At 39.4% G+C, this 17284-nt stretch overlaps 1 protein-coding gene across 10 annotated transcripts in view; it reads right to left on the bottom strand.

Moving 5' to 3' along the window:
• The window catches only part of EBF1 (EBF transcription factor 1), a 263422-nt gene that overhangs the window by 30948 nt on the left and 215190 nt on the right, over window positions 1–17284 (bottom strand). For all 10 annotated transcript variants that reach the window (NM_001397656.1, NM_204752.3, NM_001397657.1 and 7 more), the window contains exon 11: window positions 1619–1707. In NM_001397656.1, the coding sequence (NP_001384585.1) occupies window positions 1619–1707 (89 nt within the window). The remainder of the gene's footprint in view (window positions 1–1618; window positions 1708–17284) is intronic.

Below are 17284 nucleotides of genomic sequence, written 5' to 3'. Positions count from 1 at the left end.
TGGCATAATGAAGGCTGGTCTCTAATTTTCTAAGGAACAATTTCCCTCTGTGTGTCTTTCTGGTGGCAGAAGCATTATACACCTGAAAGATCACCTCCAGAAGGATGCACTCTTTATTTGGAAAGGACTGCATCTCTGGAGGGAAATCTGATGACCTATGAAAGCTGTGTTAGAAAGTCCTACTGCAAATCTGTCCAAAAGTCAGAGAAAGGGACAGCTTGTAGAGGATGAACAGAGCCAATGTAGAATGTAACTCCCCAGGGCAGCATGTTTCTCTGGTTGTAAGAGGGAAGGACAGCACATCATCAACCTCAAAACCACAGCCTACAGCCTTCCTAAGCAAAGATAAAAGACTTAGCATTCCTGGAACAACAACAACAACAAAAGTAAAATAAAAATCACATACTAAATTTAATTTCTACCAAGAAATAAAGTGATTTGTAGTGTCCATGGTCTCTTCACACCTTAGCAACACTTCAGAAACATTAACTAATCAAAGTTCACAACAACTGACAATGAAAGCCTACATACAACTTAGGAAGCTACAGAAAAAAAAGTCAAGAGATTTACTCAGTTACAAAGGCTGCACTGAGCTTCCAGTCTCTGAGGGATGTGGCCTGAGCTCTCAGCTAAAGCTCTGCTCTGTGTCCCAGGTCTGCAAATTCACATCTTCCTTTTCGTAACTTGAAGGCAGTGCTCTTCCAGCATGCACACCCAGCCTATTTGCCTGCCAGGCACTAACTCACCAACAGCCATCGTGGCAGAGCAGACACAATGCATGGTGGCAGCTCACAGACAGTGTCACATACAGCGATAGCTCACTTTCTCTGGACATGCAGCAAAGATCAGTGCTTTCTCAAATACCCCCACTCTTTCTCCAGCAAATCCACAATATTCTGCCTGAGCAAGATGATGTGAAAGTACAGGTAGCAAGAATAGCTGTGAGCACAGACCTAGACAGCATGTCACAGCGTAAGACAGAAGAACTGGAAGCCATGTAAACTTTTTCCCCAGCTTTTACATGAAAGAAATCAACAAAACATCTCCCACATATTTTAATGTGAATGAACACCAAATCACTTCACTACACATTGCTCTAATTATTTCAGAGATCCTGAAATGAATCAGTATGCTACTATTATTATCTTAAAACAACACTCGCTGCAGCAGCACTAGACGCATATTCACTAAAGACCCATATTACTTGCTATTATCAATGGTGGACTCAAAATTATAATGGCACTATTGTGATACTAAAACCAAGAAGCATCATTCTGCTATGAATAAGCTGCTCAGGTTGCAAAATACCAATCAAAAATGTGCCCTTTATAAGGTAATTCAGAAGACAGAGTAGGATTTGATTTTAAGTAAGGCAGGAGCTGTTTGAGTCAGCGGTGACTCAGAGAGACAGGGAAGTCTCATTAAGTTTGATGTGAGAACTGCCTGACTGGGCTTCATTGGTCATGCCTCTCCTTCAGCTTAACTGGGCCGAGTACTGAACTCGAGGCCTTACACATCCAGAGAGTCTTGCATAAAATTCAAAAGGGGTTACTGTCAAACAAAAACATGCAGTGGACAGTTTTGCCATATTTAATAAAATAATAAACTTGATGCTGACCTTTGGCAAGCGTTCAGGGTCACCAGGGTGCCGGGGGATAACCTTCTGTAACCTTTGGAAACCATAGTCAATGGTGGGTTCGTTCAGAGCTGAAACAACAATAAACAACGCAGTGATGTGACAAACGCATAGCAAACAGGCTCCATTGCACTGCAACCATTGGTACTGCACTGCCAGACCAAGCAAGGACCACAGCAAAATTTACTCTTACTGAAATCAGCACTGATTACAAAGTCTGGAAGGAGGTTGGCTTTGAGGCTTCAGTTGAACCAGCAATGCAAACCTTCCCTTTGAGTGCCTATGACAAGGTCTCTGCAAAATTTAGGATGCTGTATATATATCTACCAAACAGAAAGCAATTATTATTTCTGAAAGTCATGAAGAAATTAAATTGATAAATGCTTTGCAGCCCATGTTTCATGTTGTTTCTTTTTTCCTATTTTCCTGTTATGAGAAAGGTCCTTTGTAATGGGAAGAGTAACTCTAAGGGAGCCTCTCTTCTTCCACACTCTATTACACATTTTATATGATCCATGTGCAATGATCATATACAATTCTGTTGTGAACTACAGACGTTTGTCATGGCAGAGGCTTTATTATTCACCCATTGAAATGAAGTAAAGATATAACTCCTACTGCATTCAGCAGCCCAGCTCAGACCCCAGTCAACATTTAACTGTTCCGAAAGGTCTAATGATTTTTAAAAATTCATCTGTGGTTTTAGTTCATTTTTCCCCAGCCCTTGTCCAATAAAACAGAGGTAAACTTGAGGAGAGAGAGGGTGGAGGTAAAACACTTGAATCTTCAGGAGAAAGCCTGCCTGCATTAATCACAGCTGTGATTGTGCCAAGCCTTTAAGCACATGCTTATCTGTAAGCCCGTACTTAAACTCATTTGCTTTCAGCAAAGCAAATTTGAGCATATTATGTTTTTTGTATGATTGCCTGTAATTACAGGAGACTGCATTGAATGACCTTCTAGCTATATTTCCAGTCATATGATCACTTTAAAACTCAGATGTTAGTGAGACTTCAACACATGCTTAAAATTTCCTAAGTGCTTTGGAGAACAAGAACAAGAGTCAAGCATTTTCAAGCATTTTTGAACAACAGTGCATCATGACCCTCCCACGCCAGCAGAGACAACAAAACTTTCCACAGCAATTCATTAGCAGATTTTTTTTTAGTTCAGTGAAAAAAATGTGAGTTCTTTTTCCCACTATAATATTTTCAATGTTTAGGTTTATTTATTTGTTTATTGTGGGGAAGAAGAGGGTTTTGGTTTTTTTTGAGGGGGGGGGGTGTCTTCATTTTTGGGTCATTTGGGGTCATATTTTGTCTTAGTTTATGGTAAAAAAAAAATATTTTTTGCACAAGCTTTGCCTACGAAATTATGACCACATCTTGCATCTTATTCCATGCTTTTTTATGAACTTCTTCATGGAACTTGAATGATGCCATCTGATTCATGCAAAAAGATTTAGCACCAAAGTGCATCTCCCACTTGGAGTAAGCACTCTTCTATGGCTCAGTGCAGCTTTTCCCACACCAAGTTACACAGCCCCATCAGTCTCATTTACCGTGACACAATTTGTCCAAATATCCACCTTTTAAGAAAAAAGCACATTTTTTTCATACTCTTAACATGAAAAAGTGTTAGCCAGACCATACTGTTGTCACAAAAGTAACATCCCATCCCCGACTTGTACTCAATTAAGTCGTGTTTCATAAACAATCTGACAAAACAGTCCAGTTTTCAAAGAAGTTGTTCCATTTTGATTATTATTTTCATAACTGTTTTTCTACTGTGGGTAGCAGTACTGGGTAAGGGGTGAGTCTTTTGCCCACACACAGTAAGGGAGAAACTCAGCATTATTCTAACAACACAAGAAAACATTCTGAGCATATCCTGAAATGATCCTTATGGCATTATGGAGACACCAAACTGGAAGTCTTTCAGAACATTAATTTCTGAGCTATCGTCAGAAGTTATATTGCTCAAGGATCCAGATATTTCCTTAGTTCCCTCATTTTTTTAATGCATTTCCCTTAATCAGGAATATCTACATCTGATCTGCTTTTTTGCTTTTATATTCTGACCCTCAGATGGAAGTTGTGAGAGTGAAGCTTTTCCCCTGATTGTGAGATTTTCCTTCTTCAGATAGTTGGCTAGTTCTAATTTACAGATGAGTGCTGCTCCAAAAGTAATGCCTCCTATTTTATGATGATGGCCTACAAGGTGAGTGGTGGATGGTGGTGGTATGGCAGTAAAGGCTGAACCTTCCCACCATTACTCTGTTACATTTTGCTGCTGTGTGACAGATGGCAGCAGAGGGGCACTCTGACACAATGGCATCTGACATGGAAGTGTGTATGAAGCAAAGGTACGTCACTGAATTTCACCATGCAGAAAAAAACTGCACCCACTGATACTCACCAACACCTGTTGAACGTTTATGGAGACCAAACGGTGGATGTGAGCACAGTGAGGCAGTGGGGGCGCATTACAGCACTGGCAACAGTGACCGTGATTACCTCTACTGATGCAGGCTGCTATGAGTGCAACATGCAGCCTCTTGCTCAGTATTTTGTACTGCTTTGTATCTGTTGTGCTGTCCATGGAAAGAAATAGGAGGCATCCTATGAATGCTAGAAGATTTTTGCATGGTTCTGTCATATGTGTTTCTTCCTTAATGCAGTCTAGTTTATGGCCACTTTCCCCTTACATCCTTTGGGAAAGTAGTTACTAAATTTTGCAATATTATAAATGGAGGCCAGTTCTGAAATCCCCCTGGAGATAGCAGTCATTTTCTCATATCTTCCCACACATTCAACACATTTGAAATCCACAGAGTATTTCCTGTGAGTATTTTCTGAACTAAATGACCAAAAAAATGTTAATTTTATGGTCCAATCTCACAAGGCATCAAGCATCCTCTGAGAGACACTGAATACTTTCTGCTTCACATAGCTCCAGCTTGGTGTTGTTTGTGGGGAAGGTGTGCGTTTGGAAGGCTGCAGTTTGCAGGAGTGGATCCGAAACAGCAGTTGTCAAAGATCACTCATTAATCTCTAACCATCCAACCCTTTCGATTTCAGATTTTAAAAATAATAAATAAATTTTAAAAAGAAATCTTCAGCTGCCTGAACTGCATGCTTGCATGACATCAGCCCTCCTCTCCTTATCCCAAGTCAAACGTAATCAGTCATATCTCACAGAAGGATTCTTGTTTAAATATTTAACCCCAAATGCGGCACTGAGGTCACACAAGTTCCTACGTCATTATCTCCAAATTAAAAAATAAGTATATTCTGATCTCCAGACACTGCAGCTCTCAGCGAGACAGCGGGGCTCGTGCAAGGTTTTGCCTCTGTCCCCTCTGAGTGTGAAGCTGGCTTCCTCGTGCTCTAATCCAAAGAACATTTTTTCCCTTGATTAGAAAGAAAGAATCAATAAGGAATACAAATTCTCTATTTGTGTTCTTGACATCCATACATTAAAAACAAGCTAACACATACTGTACTTAAAATGCATTCCCATTACCCTAAATTTTAAAAGTACCATTGAAAGTACTACTAACTTTAAAAAGGTGTATTAAATTCAAATAGGTCCCAAGGCTAATGGAAGCAATTTGTATACCAACCCAAACTGACTGGCCCACTTTTCAAAATACAGGTATGATAATCTCGTGGTTTTAAAAGGACATTTAAATTGAAAGACTGTGAATTTAGTACATAATTATACCAATAGAACCCTTTAACTTGTCAACTTGTAAATCTAAAAGGCTATCAATCATTTCTAAAGAGGAAATAAACCTTAAAATTCTTTGATTGACAGTGCTTACTTTTTATGTGGAAAAAAAAAAAAAAAGGAGTAAAGTGGCCAGAAATCCATTTACAAAAGTACATTGTTTTACATAGGTGAGTAAAAAGCCAATAATTACACCTCCAAAAGACATATAAATCAAAGTAAGTACTTCTCCCTCACTTATATATTTTAAGTTGCAGTAAACTTCAGGTAACTTTTTATTAAAATACTTTTCCAAATGCAAAGCTTATTGAAGCCATTAATAGGGTAGCATTTTCATTTAAGCTAATATAATCATTTTTGCAAATACAAGATTTAAGCCATTTTTCTCCCTCCAAACAATAAACTTTCAGCCTGTCTCTTGTGTGAATTAGCTAAAATTACACCCAGGTGTACAAAATCTGTCTATCTATCCTAGTGTATGAGTTAAGGCACAATATTTATTATTCTTACCATTTTATGAATTACTTCTTAAACCCTTGAGGAAGAACTTTCTCTCAAATTAGACTCTAACAGAATAAGCCAAGAAGCTCTTTATGCAGCAAGTCTAAAGCCACAACTCCTGGCATCTAAGGCTTTTAATCAAGAAAACACACAATGTCTATGGAAGTAAGGATGCGTACATTATATTCATCTTTTTGAAGTCCAACTTATTTTTCAACAGAAATGCTACTTATACCATTGAGAAAAACATTTGCACTATAACTTCAAATTCTGCACAAATAATTTTAAGAACTACGTGTAGATAATTCAACATCTTTAAAAGACTCCCCCTCTCTCTTTTTTTTTTTAACTAGTTAGTGGAGGCCTTTTTTTAATATTTCACATAATGAATTCCTACTGTGTCAATAAAGCTTTGGTTGTTAATTGAATGACTGTCTGATGTATCTGAGAGAGGAATTTCTTTCTCTGGCCATGCTGCCAACTTACAGCAGAATGATCGACACTTAATATCAGCAATTAAAAGGACCTGTTCAAATATCATATGGAATTCGTAGCTTGGGGTAGTGTAGGAGAACTCTTCACCGAGGAAAACTCATTCAGTGAAGGCAGAGAGTAATTGAATTAGACACATTTTAACATTATTATTCAAAGAAAAATAAACACACACTACATAGAAGCATTATGGAAATATTTCAGAACGTAAACCATATCCAGTTAATTTGTTTCCCATGCATTCATGGTTTCATTTATTCCTTTTATTTTTCAGCCCTTGTTTCTTTTGCATTCTGTTTGACCCAAAACCAATGAGAAAGCAGCTTCGAGACCTACGAACTTCCCATTTGCTTTTCCAGTGAAAAGGCTGCAAGAAGAGAGAAGGGACTCTAAGGGCTCAAATAACAGAAAAGATTGAGGGTTACAAACCAGTTGGCCTTGTGTCCACAGGTCTGTCAGTCCCTATTCCAGATAGGTCTTGACTGATTTAAGTGAAACTGCCAGGAAAGGGCTACGTGTAGGAATTAAATGTCCCACACCGCTTGCTCCTGTGGTGCACCAGAGCTGCTGGTTTTCTTGGGAAAACAGAGGCACCACAGTGCACAGTCTGAAGGAGGTAAGAATGACCTGTGAAAGTGCAGTGCTGTTTGGTTTCATGCTAAAACAGCGGTATGGAAGAAGATTCTTTAGACACTATCTTTGTCGGTCCATAAACTCATTTTCTTTAAATTTGGCTCTATGATAAAATTGGTGAACTAGTCCTTAAGTATAATGTGAAAGTGATGGGGCTTTGAGGTCTTCAACATAGGTTTTTTGTTCCTGCCTGATGAGAGGATCTTCACCAGCACATAAATAGAAGTTGATGCAGTGTCCAAGACACACAAATTGATGCATCTCAACACCTCATAGCCATAATAGACTATGAAAAACTCCATACAAAAAAGCTGCAGCACAGTCACGGCAATGAAGGCTGGAAACAGATTTAGCATGTCTGTGCCCAGCAACTAAAGTGGGCCAGAACACTTGAAGGCACAGAGAACGAACAGTTGAAAGAAAATCAAAGGCAGCTGAGGACTTCTGTTCAACTGGACACACAGGCTCTACTCAAGCAAGTCAGATTTCAACCTCTACCATCACCTCTCTTCCTTTCAAGATCTTGACATGGCACGCTGTAAGCTAACCTAACCCAACAACTCTTATGCTTAGTGGTCTCTTCTGCCTTTCTTATAAGAACAGCAAGAAAAAAAACGGCAAAACCCCATCGTCAAATGAAAAAAAAAGCCTGTTTTGCAAATCTCCCTGCAAAGACTGTTCCTTTGCTAATTAAAGATTGTTAAACGAAAACATGCAAGCATTTGAGCTATTTGTTGCTGTTGTGAATTCGTCTTGCTTTTTATAAAGTTTCCTTTCCACTGCCTTTCCCTGGAGTGTTTATTCCCGCAAGCAATGGAAAACGGAAGCGGGTGGGACAGTGAGAGCCTGCACTGAAAGGCTGGAGCTAGAAAGGCCCTTCCAGTGCTCACTCAGAATTTCCTTGCTTCTCTGGTCCCTGTACTCCCTCACTTAAACATATTCTTGCGCACTGAACTTCCATTTTTAAAATCAAACTGCAGCATGATGTCACATTTTTTAATGGAAATAGAGGTAGCAATATTCAAAATGTAGTTCTCATGCTTTATTGCCACGTCACGTCCAAACAGATACCACGTACATATACCAAGCAATAAGAAAAATGCAGAGCTGAGTCAAATAAAAAGCTTGACACCCAGATTTCTTGAGTTTTCCTAGTGGCTGCTCTTTACTTGAACTAGAGATACAATAGGCCAGCATTTGAGGCAGCACTACCGTGTTCATCAGAGTTATTACAAACCTGATAGACAGCGTGATATTTTCCTCCTGATAACAATTTTTCTCTGGCAACTAAGAACCAGAGGAGTCATTCCCTGCCCACCTGGCCCACGCTCTGCAGCCAGTGGGGGTGCTGAAGGTGCATGAAATGCATGTCTTGAGCCCAATTCTTTTTTTTATGAAAGTTATGGAATGAAATTACTGGATCTGCCTAGCAAGGATCATGTGTTGGTTTCTCTATACACATCAACTCTGACTGCTCACTCTTAGCTACTTGCAGCCTGGCTATGGAAAAAAAAAGTCAATTTGTGAGCTTCACAGTTTCTTCTGCCTCTGACTGCACTGACCTCTTGTCTAATGGGGATGATGTGGACTTGTGGGAGTATGAAACGGAATCCAGTTTCAAACAGTGGAATGTAAGCATACCAATGTCAGAGCAGGCTGCTAGGATTCACTGGGGATATGCATACAGAGGGCCAGAAGGAAAATAATGCATGTTGGTTACTTCGTCTAGTCACCTGGGTTAGTTGATGCACCTTTAGCAATCATTATCAAAGAACTTTTGCATGTGAGTATTTCTCTGTATGTTAGGCACATTCTGGTAATGCATGAGCATGCAGCAAAAAATTTCCTGCAAAAGGTTAGATCTCAATGGATAACTGCCTCTTTTAAATAAATGTGTACCCATACACAAAGGTAAAAAAAAATGCATAGAGGCCAAAATTTAAAATAATGGGTGACGAAGGTCAGCTATGAGGTCTATATTTGGGTCTAGTTAAAAGCATTTGAAAAATAGACACTACATTTATTTTTAAACTGTTGGCTCAGAAACAGATGCAGAGTTGTACCATAGGAAATGCTAAAATGTCACCCCGTGTAACCTTTTCTTTCATTTCTTAATATGCTTATTCTCAACATTTTTCCTTTGCACGGACTCCTCACATTCCATAATGTACACACAGATGCCTTTAACACTCATGTACGTTTTTTTCTTTTCACTATCTTTCACAAACTCCTTTGAGGTCAACACTATTGAAAACCACTGTTGCAACATGGTATGTAAAAGCATCCTCTTTTGAAAAGTCTCTGCCTTTCTTTTAACCCTCCTATTTCTCATCTTCTTCTGAAATTACTAAAAAAAAAAAAAAAAAATTATCAGGGTACATGAAAATGAAAAATTCACTGTCCTGCTTGAGCTCCAAAGGCATTCTTATTAGAAAGCACCTTAGCCTAAATTTGTCTGTTTCTCAAAATTGTAGACTTCAAGTGCACTACGGTCAGAGCAAAAAGAATCTTCAATAGAGGAAATTGGACAAACAGCAGCTATAGCATCCAAAATCTCTACAAATGGGATTCAGGGAAAAGAATAGGTAGACCTGAATCACAAAAAAGGAGAAGAATTGTGCCTAGGTGTAGTGAGCATGGCATTCAGAAGGGACTGACCTCCTGTGAAGTTTAATTTCAATCCTGAATCCCTCTTGGCAAGTAAGCTCAAATCCCTTGAGAAAACTAGAGTCTTCAGACATCTTTATTTCTGAACATTGGCTTTGAGTTGTCCACACGGAGTAATGATAAGGCAACTTGCTCATCAGCAAAAGGACCGTTTTGGCGGTATCCTTGGTGATGCAGCAAATTGCTTAAAATTAAAACAGGCTCGCTGTTTGCTATTTCGTCACATTTAAACAGAAATGTGTAATTGGAGAGGTCTCAGTACGCTGGTTTTAGCAGCAGCGATATCACCTACTTCTGTAAACGTTCTGGCTGTTGGGTTTTTTTCCACAAAAATTTTGACAATAACTGTTATCAAGGATAAAAAAAAAAAATCATACCAGTCTGTCTGATAAACATGTTTCCCTGCCCTCACACCCCAGTGAGCACTGTGACACTATACTTTTATCATCTAGTGTGTGCTCAGAATGAGCTTAGAACAGCAATTGCCAGGAATAGGCAGGCGATAAACTGCATTGATTTAACACATCTTGTTTTCAATCATGCTCGGATTTTCTGAGCACGCATTTTTCCTGTACTCCGGCTTGTAGCTTTTATCTGACGAGCTGATCCCTTTTCACTGGAAAATGAAAAGGTCGCACAATAAGACACGGTTTACTGGAACTTGAGCACGCACCAGGGAAAGTATTTTAGATAAATACTGTCAGACATAGTGGAGCTGAATTTCAACAACACAATTGCTAAACAACAATACTTATTACTCTCTAGAACAAGTCTACAAGCAACTTATGGCTCACAGCGGGGGAGATTTCAGAGTTAGGCTCGATAGTTAAAGAAGCCTCATTCAAGCTTGTTTAGAGATGCATTATTGCTTTTGCCTTGTATGCACTGACTAGCCATACCTCAGGACCAAACTAAATGCCCCTTAACTGCTTTCCCAGGTCATTTGCAAATGACAGCAAACCATGACTTTCTCTTTTCTTTTGTCTTTTTTTCCTGTGGGTGGTAGCCTGCATGCCTCATTGAGTTTATTCAGATGGCATACTGAGTGGTGGTCAAAAGAAGATTATCCATTTGTAAAAGTAATATAACTGAAACTAATTAATTAAGCCAGGTGAGTTGATGAGCAGGTCAGTAAACAAGCAAGGAGTAATGCGGTCTGACACACCCATGCATGGACAGGGTAGAGCAGACTTGTAACAACGATTCTAACTTATTTTTTCCCCAACCTGAAGTGACTTCAACGATCCTGATCAATACAGTGCTGGAAGCAAAATATCTTTAATAATTCCTAACTGAAGGGACAAGTGCACTCAGCGTAGGGCCTGAACCAAATACACCCTGCTTTTCTTTTTTTTTTTTTTCTTTTTTTTCCCTGCCTGGCAGCAATCTTCTGAGGTTAAACTCAAACAAGTGGGTTTCTCAGCCTGCCCCCTCCTCCAGGCTTCGGAAGAAACTCATCTTTGATAATGCTTCCCCTTTTCCAGCAGCCTTTCTCGGTGCAGGACTGTATTTCTCATAGAGCCCAGACCTCCTTCCTCACTTACAGGTGCCAAAACTCCAGTTCAGCCCCTTAGTGAACAACAGACTGCAAATGAGGGCTACAAATTTAGCAGGATTCCTTCTACACAGGCTATTTGCTCTGGCAGCAGCAGGTTCAGCTGTACAGTGTTATTCCAAACAAATTGTCCCTGCTAGCAAACAGCACGGACAGCTGATGTTCCCAGGTGAAAGCAACCCTTCCTGACTTTTCTCTCTGATTTACTGTCATTCACTGCTTTTGCTGACACTTCTACATCCTTCTCGAAGCCTGCAGCACAAAGGGAAACTCCTAAAATAAAGCACCATTCCTACGAACATCCATTCAATTTTTCAGCAAGATCCATAGCATACCAGTGTAAAATCTTTATATTTTCCTTGCTTCTCCTAAACATATCAGTCACCGAGGCTCAGCACAAACTCATCTCATATTCACTTTGTCCGACATCTTCAACTGGTGTAAAGCAGCACTGTTTTGTCAATTCCTCTGAAAATACACTGATTTTTAGCAGTTGGTTCTTAGCTTGTATTTTGCATACACACATCAGATAGCCCAGCCTCTGCCTCCAGTCTGAAACATCCATCTTTCTCGGATGTTCTGCTCATGCTGTAAGTCTGACAAAATGAATATGGTAAATATTATTTAAATTATGGTTTGAATTATAATTTTAAATAGGCAAGTCGCAAGCAAAGCAATAGACCTCAAGACAAGCATAAAGTAAAATTCAACTTTGTATGCAACGCTACTTTGCATTCAGCCCTGTGAGCCTGTCTGCAAGAAAACTCAGGCGCGCATCGATTTCTCCCTCTCACCTGGCAAGGGTTTTGCTAGACGAGTAAGCTGAAAATCTGTGCTGCATTTTTAGGGTTATCTCATGCAACACAGCCAGAATTCTGATATGTTTTCTTCATTAACTGCTCATAATCCCAGAAATGAAAGCAACTCATTTCTTCCCAGGGTGCCTGTTAACTGAGAAACTCATCTTAATTGAATGCACAGATCAGTTAACCATCTACAGATCCGCAAACCATTAGTGTCCCATTTGCGCAGCAGCGCGGCTGGCGAGTCTGCTCCTCCACTGAGCTCGGGGGGATGTGAGCTCAGGCAGAGGAAGGGCAGTGCTGGTGGCGATGAACTTCAGGGGCTCGTGACCAAATGAGAGCTCTGGGGCTGAGCAGACCTGTGTTAAATTGTCAGTGCTAGATCACCTTGCGAGTCAATTACAGAGAAATCAGCAAATTCTGCAGATCTGGCCCCGAATACTAGTTAAGGAGACTCCAAACCCGTCTACAGAGAGATTGCTAATCTGGAATCTGGAGCCTCACAGGCATAAGAGAAAAGGAAGTGAAAATAATTGCCTATTTCACTCTCTTCTCATCCTGCCTCTCTCCTGACATCACAGTTTACCACCTAGAACGTGCTTGGTGAACCATCGAAGATGAGAATGTAAGTTAAGATATCCCAGGTGCAGCTGTTCACCTATAAAGCCAATAGTTTGTATATTAAAAAAATAATAAAGTGAAAGGCTGTGGGCAAGTGAGGAACCCAGCTGAAACCAAGCGTCCTCTTACCACACTCACAAAGTTTCATTTACAGGAGTGTGAGCTGACCTTTGGTGGTCACTGCGGAGTTTATATAGAAGTGGTAAAGATACCACCAATGACCAGAAGTGACCACACAGGTTTAAAATCATGCATTAATGCCTGTTTATGCCTTACTTTTCTTTGCATCATTGGCAGCCTATAGGAAAAGTCAGATTTCAACTCTGAAGGTATCAGTAAAATACCTTCGGAGTGCCATCATATTGCCCATTTCCCCGTGCAAAAAAAAATAACTTCCATCTGATTCAAAACAAAACGTAAACCCACTACAATGCATTATTGTGTAGAAATGACTTCCTTCAAGAGGATTTCATGGAAACTGTCATCATTTTTAAAAACTGCCACCAATGTGTGTTGAACAAATGTGCCTTAAAGTCCAATACCGACACAAACAGCATCACCAGGTGACAAAAACAAAGATGCTGCAAGTGTCACGTGAAAAACAGTATTTGAATGCTAAAATCTAATTTAGCTATTTGCAAACTGTTGGTCTAAAAGGAAGAATTTAACATTAACCTTGCTGGAAGTGGCATAACTATCAGTGACTGATTTGTAGCTTTCCAGGCAGTAAGCAATACATATAAGTATACTTCTGGGTCCATCAGCAGTATGCTAGAATGCACTTAAACAGACAAACTCACTAAAGCCCCGAGTGAGCAAAGTATTAAGCACCTGGCTGACACAGCTAATTAGTCTGTGCAGAGCAATGCACTAATGCAGTCTCCCAGCTTTAGACACTTAGAAGATGTGCCTCTATTTTGGCACAGAATGCAATTTGGTACTGTGCAAAGATGACACAAAGCTATCAGAAACCGGCTTCACACGGGGAAGATATTCAGGACAAAACACTTCAGTATTGAACTGCAAAGTGACTTGTATGTCACTGGGCTGGCAGTGCCTATCCTTACAGAGGCTGTGGATAGTTGTGTGTATGGACCATGGGGATGCCTCTCCAGAAAGGAGATTCCCACCAGTGGAGTCTGCTTATTTGGTTGCTATTGAGCTTTCTGTCCTTCGAGGTCTCTTCTCTTATTGAGCACACGATGTACGTTCAATGGCAAAAGTACTTATCCAAAATGAATCTAAGTTGTAGCTGTCTGTGTCAAACACTAACATGCTTGTACAGTTGATTGTCTTAAAAAATTGTTTTTTTTTTTTTTCCACCTTCACTTAAAGAAGACCTAACAATGTTATGTGTGTGTTCACGTGTGCACAAGTGGTTGTGTGGCCAAAAGTGTTATCTGCATCTCCTAGACATGGTTCTGAACGAGCTATATATGCATGTGTACAGAGGCTCAGAAATACAACAATCCTTCCTCTGACCTGTAGCAAGTGGTACATTAGTAATGGAGTAGATACATCCTAGCCAAAACTGGGGAAGACACAACAATGATATACTTAAATGTGGACTAGCAAACTGGTAGATGCTTTCTCCAAACAGAAAGGGAAAATATAATGTCACATTTTTCTACCAAACTTTATCACACAAAACAAAAGTGAATGAACAAGAGAAAAGAGGCAACAAATTCCCACGGGATTCTGCTGCTCAGTTCAAGACGACCCAGACCTGTCATTCTCCTTCCTTCCCTTTCCTCCTGCAATCTGCCCACGCCAGCAGCGTGACAGACATAGAGCCCTTCAAAAACCACTGTTTTGTTAGTGCGTCACAAGTATAAAATAAAGCATGCACTGAAACACACATAAGAGAAAAGCAAATACATCCTCTCCTGCACCCCTTGAATAAAAGCAGATAAAAATTCTTTTTCAACATTCAGATATTCAGAGATGAAACAAGTGGAAAGGGAAAGATGGGACTAATCCAACTTAGTTTTTAGGTTTGTTGGACTGTGGTCCATCATACTATTCCACACGCAATGTTCATCTTACATCAGTTAATCATGTATGATGGACAGTGACCCACGATAGGCTGGTGCAAGTCTCAGATGAGAGAATTCAGTTTCAAGTGCTCTTGAAGAAGTACTCAAGTTCAACATTTATTATATTTAACTGCTAAGCATGCAAAACATTATTTATTATCACTTAGGCTCTTTAATCCCACTGGATTATAGAACACTTTAAATGATTGGGTCCGAAATTTTTTTAAGCATTAAAACGCCGGTATTTCAATCAGATTATGATATTGGTGGTGCCTCTAAGTTTCAGGGCATTACCCTAGCAATAAAGATGCAATTTTAATTTTCATTAAGAAAAAAAAAAAATGAAATAACCCCCCCAGAAATGTTTCTGCCTTACTATCAGAGCTCTTTCCAGATTATTTGGCATCATACATCCCTTGTATTAGTCCTTCACTGTGTCTCCATTTCAGAGTTGGAGAAAAAGCAGACCCAGTGCTGAAAAATTTAGTTACAAATGCCTACTTGGAAATTCTCAGTTTTAGCATGTACAAGCATGTACAATCACAAAGAAAAAGATCCAAAGTTCTGTTACTCTGTGCTGTGATGAGCAAGGGTAAAAGAGTCGCCTTCTGGGTACAATTTTTCAATAGCAAACTACACGGGAAAGGGGTCAAGATTTCCTCCCATTCAAAAGCAAATCACGCATTCTAACTCAACCTTATGAGGCCAATGAGTAAAGATGAGAATCCACCCAACACTGTATGAGTGCCTTCAGGTAGAATTTACTCTATTTAAAGCTTTAAAATGTATCAACACACTTCATTTGAAATCTTCTGGTGACACGTAATAGCCCAGAAAAATGACATTTAGTGACCATCACTAATTTCATGTTAAAATAACAGGATCTGCAATGGAAAGATCAGTTGTGTACAAACCCTCACAGCCACAGAACTCCTGCAAGAGTTTCTTGGTGGTCTGTGAAAGGGAACTGTGAAAGGAGAGATACAAGTCTCTCGTTGACAAGATGAAATTCACTGAACAATCCATTGCTCACAGATCTGCATTTCTACTGGAAAACATTCAGGTGTCCACAGCCTTGAAAAGATGTTGAAAAGCTGCAGCAATAGACAGTTTGTTAGCACAAGCTCTCCTCCCGCTGGAAGCTTTGCTACATACATTGAGGCACCAGTTTGGAAGACTCTGGATATTTTCTGCTGAATGGGGCCCTTGGAGAGGAAATATTTGATTTACTGCAGAGTTCTCATTTCCCTGAATTGCAAATAAAGTGTAATTTGATTAAATGTAAATGAATCCTACAATACTTTTGGTGGCTTGTCTGAAACAATTGATTGTAATGGGCATCCATCATTTGGCTTGATTTTAATTCAGAGACAAAAAAGGCAAAATGAGAAAACTAAAGCAAGTGCCACTAACATTCTAGAACCAGAGCAGTCGAGATTTCTGGCGCTGGACTGTCATTTCCATTGTTCTCAGAGAGTGAGCAGTGTAGCAGAGGGGAAACACAACAGAAAAAGAATAATGTGAAACACATACGTAGAAATAGACCTGGAGGAAAATAAAACCTTTTCACAATGAATTCTGTTAGATCAGCTTAAGGAGCACAATTTGTTAAATTTATTGTAAGACTGATAGTCCAAAATGAGTAAATAAAGGAGATAAGTATTTCTGCATGTTTCTCAGAATAAAACCTTGTTTTTAATAGATCATCTCATTTTCTTTTTCAGAGATATGATACAATATCAGTTTCAGTAGTTCTTGTGGCCTGAAATAATAAAAGAGAAGTGAAATTTCTGATAATGACAGAAGCATGATAAACTTTTGGTGTCGCTCTCCTTAAATGTGGAACTACTTCAACCACAGAGATAATTATAGGTGACCAGATTGTAACTGCTTTATTGCTCCTTTTTCCTCATAAATTTTAATTTTGGAAAGTCAAGTGAAAAATGTGGTTTCAATTTCCAACAAATTGCACACAATTTGTTTTTAACGAGAAAATAGAAAGAGATGGTATGGTCTTTGGAGTGAATTACGCACACAAGTTTATTCTTTGTCTTTCAGCATTACCAGAGTAACAACGTACAAAATGCAGAAAAGATGACTGAAAAAAGGCAACTGTACAATGCACTGAGAAAAGCACAGTGTAATTCTTTATCTAAATATACTGATCAATTTAACAAGGTAATACAGTTGCTCTATCCTTTTTCCTTCTGTTTTACCAAATCTGAGCTTAAAAGAAATCAAGCTGCATACACGTGTTACAGGAAATCTTCTAATAAGAAAATGCTGTGTACATATCTCTCTTCCTCCCTCAGAAGGTACCAGTGATTGTCAAAGTGCTGTGTAAAGTACCACAGTTCAGACCATATTAAAAAAGCCTGGATAAACACTTAGAAGGAACTAACAAAACAAGAGGAAAAATCAAAGCCAACAAAAGATAGAGCCAATATTTATTTTGCCCAAGAGGTATGTGGGACTCGAATTAGTGTGTGGTTTTACCTACTTTACCCATACCTATAATTACAACGCATACATTAAGATCCTAAATCAAGTTAAAGGTTGCCCAGCTTTTCTTCAGCGACAATGGTCCAACAGAGGTTATAGACAAGAT

Source organism: Gallus gallus, chromosome 13 (genome assembly GCF_016699485.2).
Source record: "Gallus gallus isolate bGalGal1 chromosome 13, bGalGal1.mat.broiler.GRCg7b, whole genome shotgun sequence".
Classification (NCBI taxonomy): Eukaryota; Metazoa; Chordata; class Aves; order Galliformes; family Phasianidae; genus Gallus; species Gallus gallus.
The sequence above is the reverse complement of the archived record's forward strand: the minus strand, read 5'-3'. Positions and strand labels throughout refer to the sequence as shown.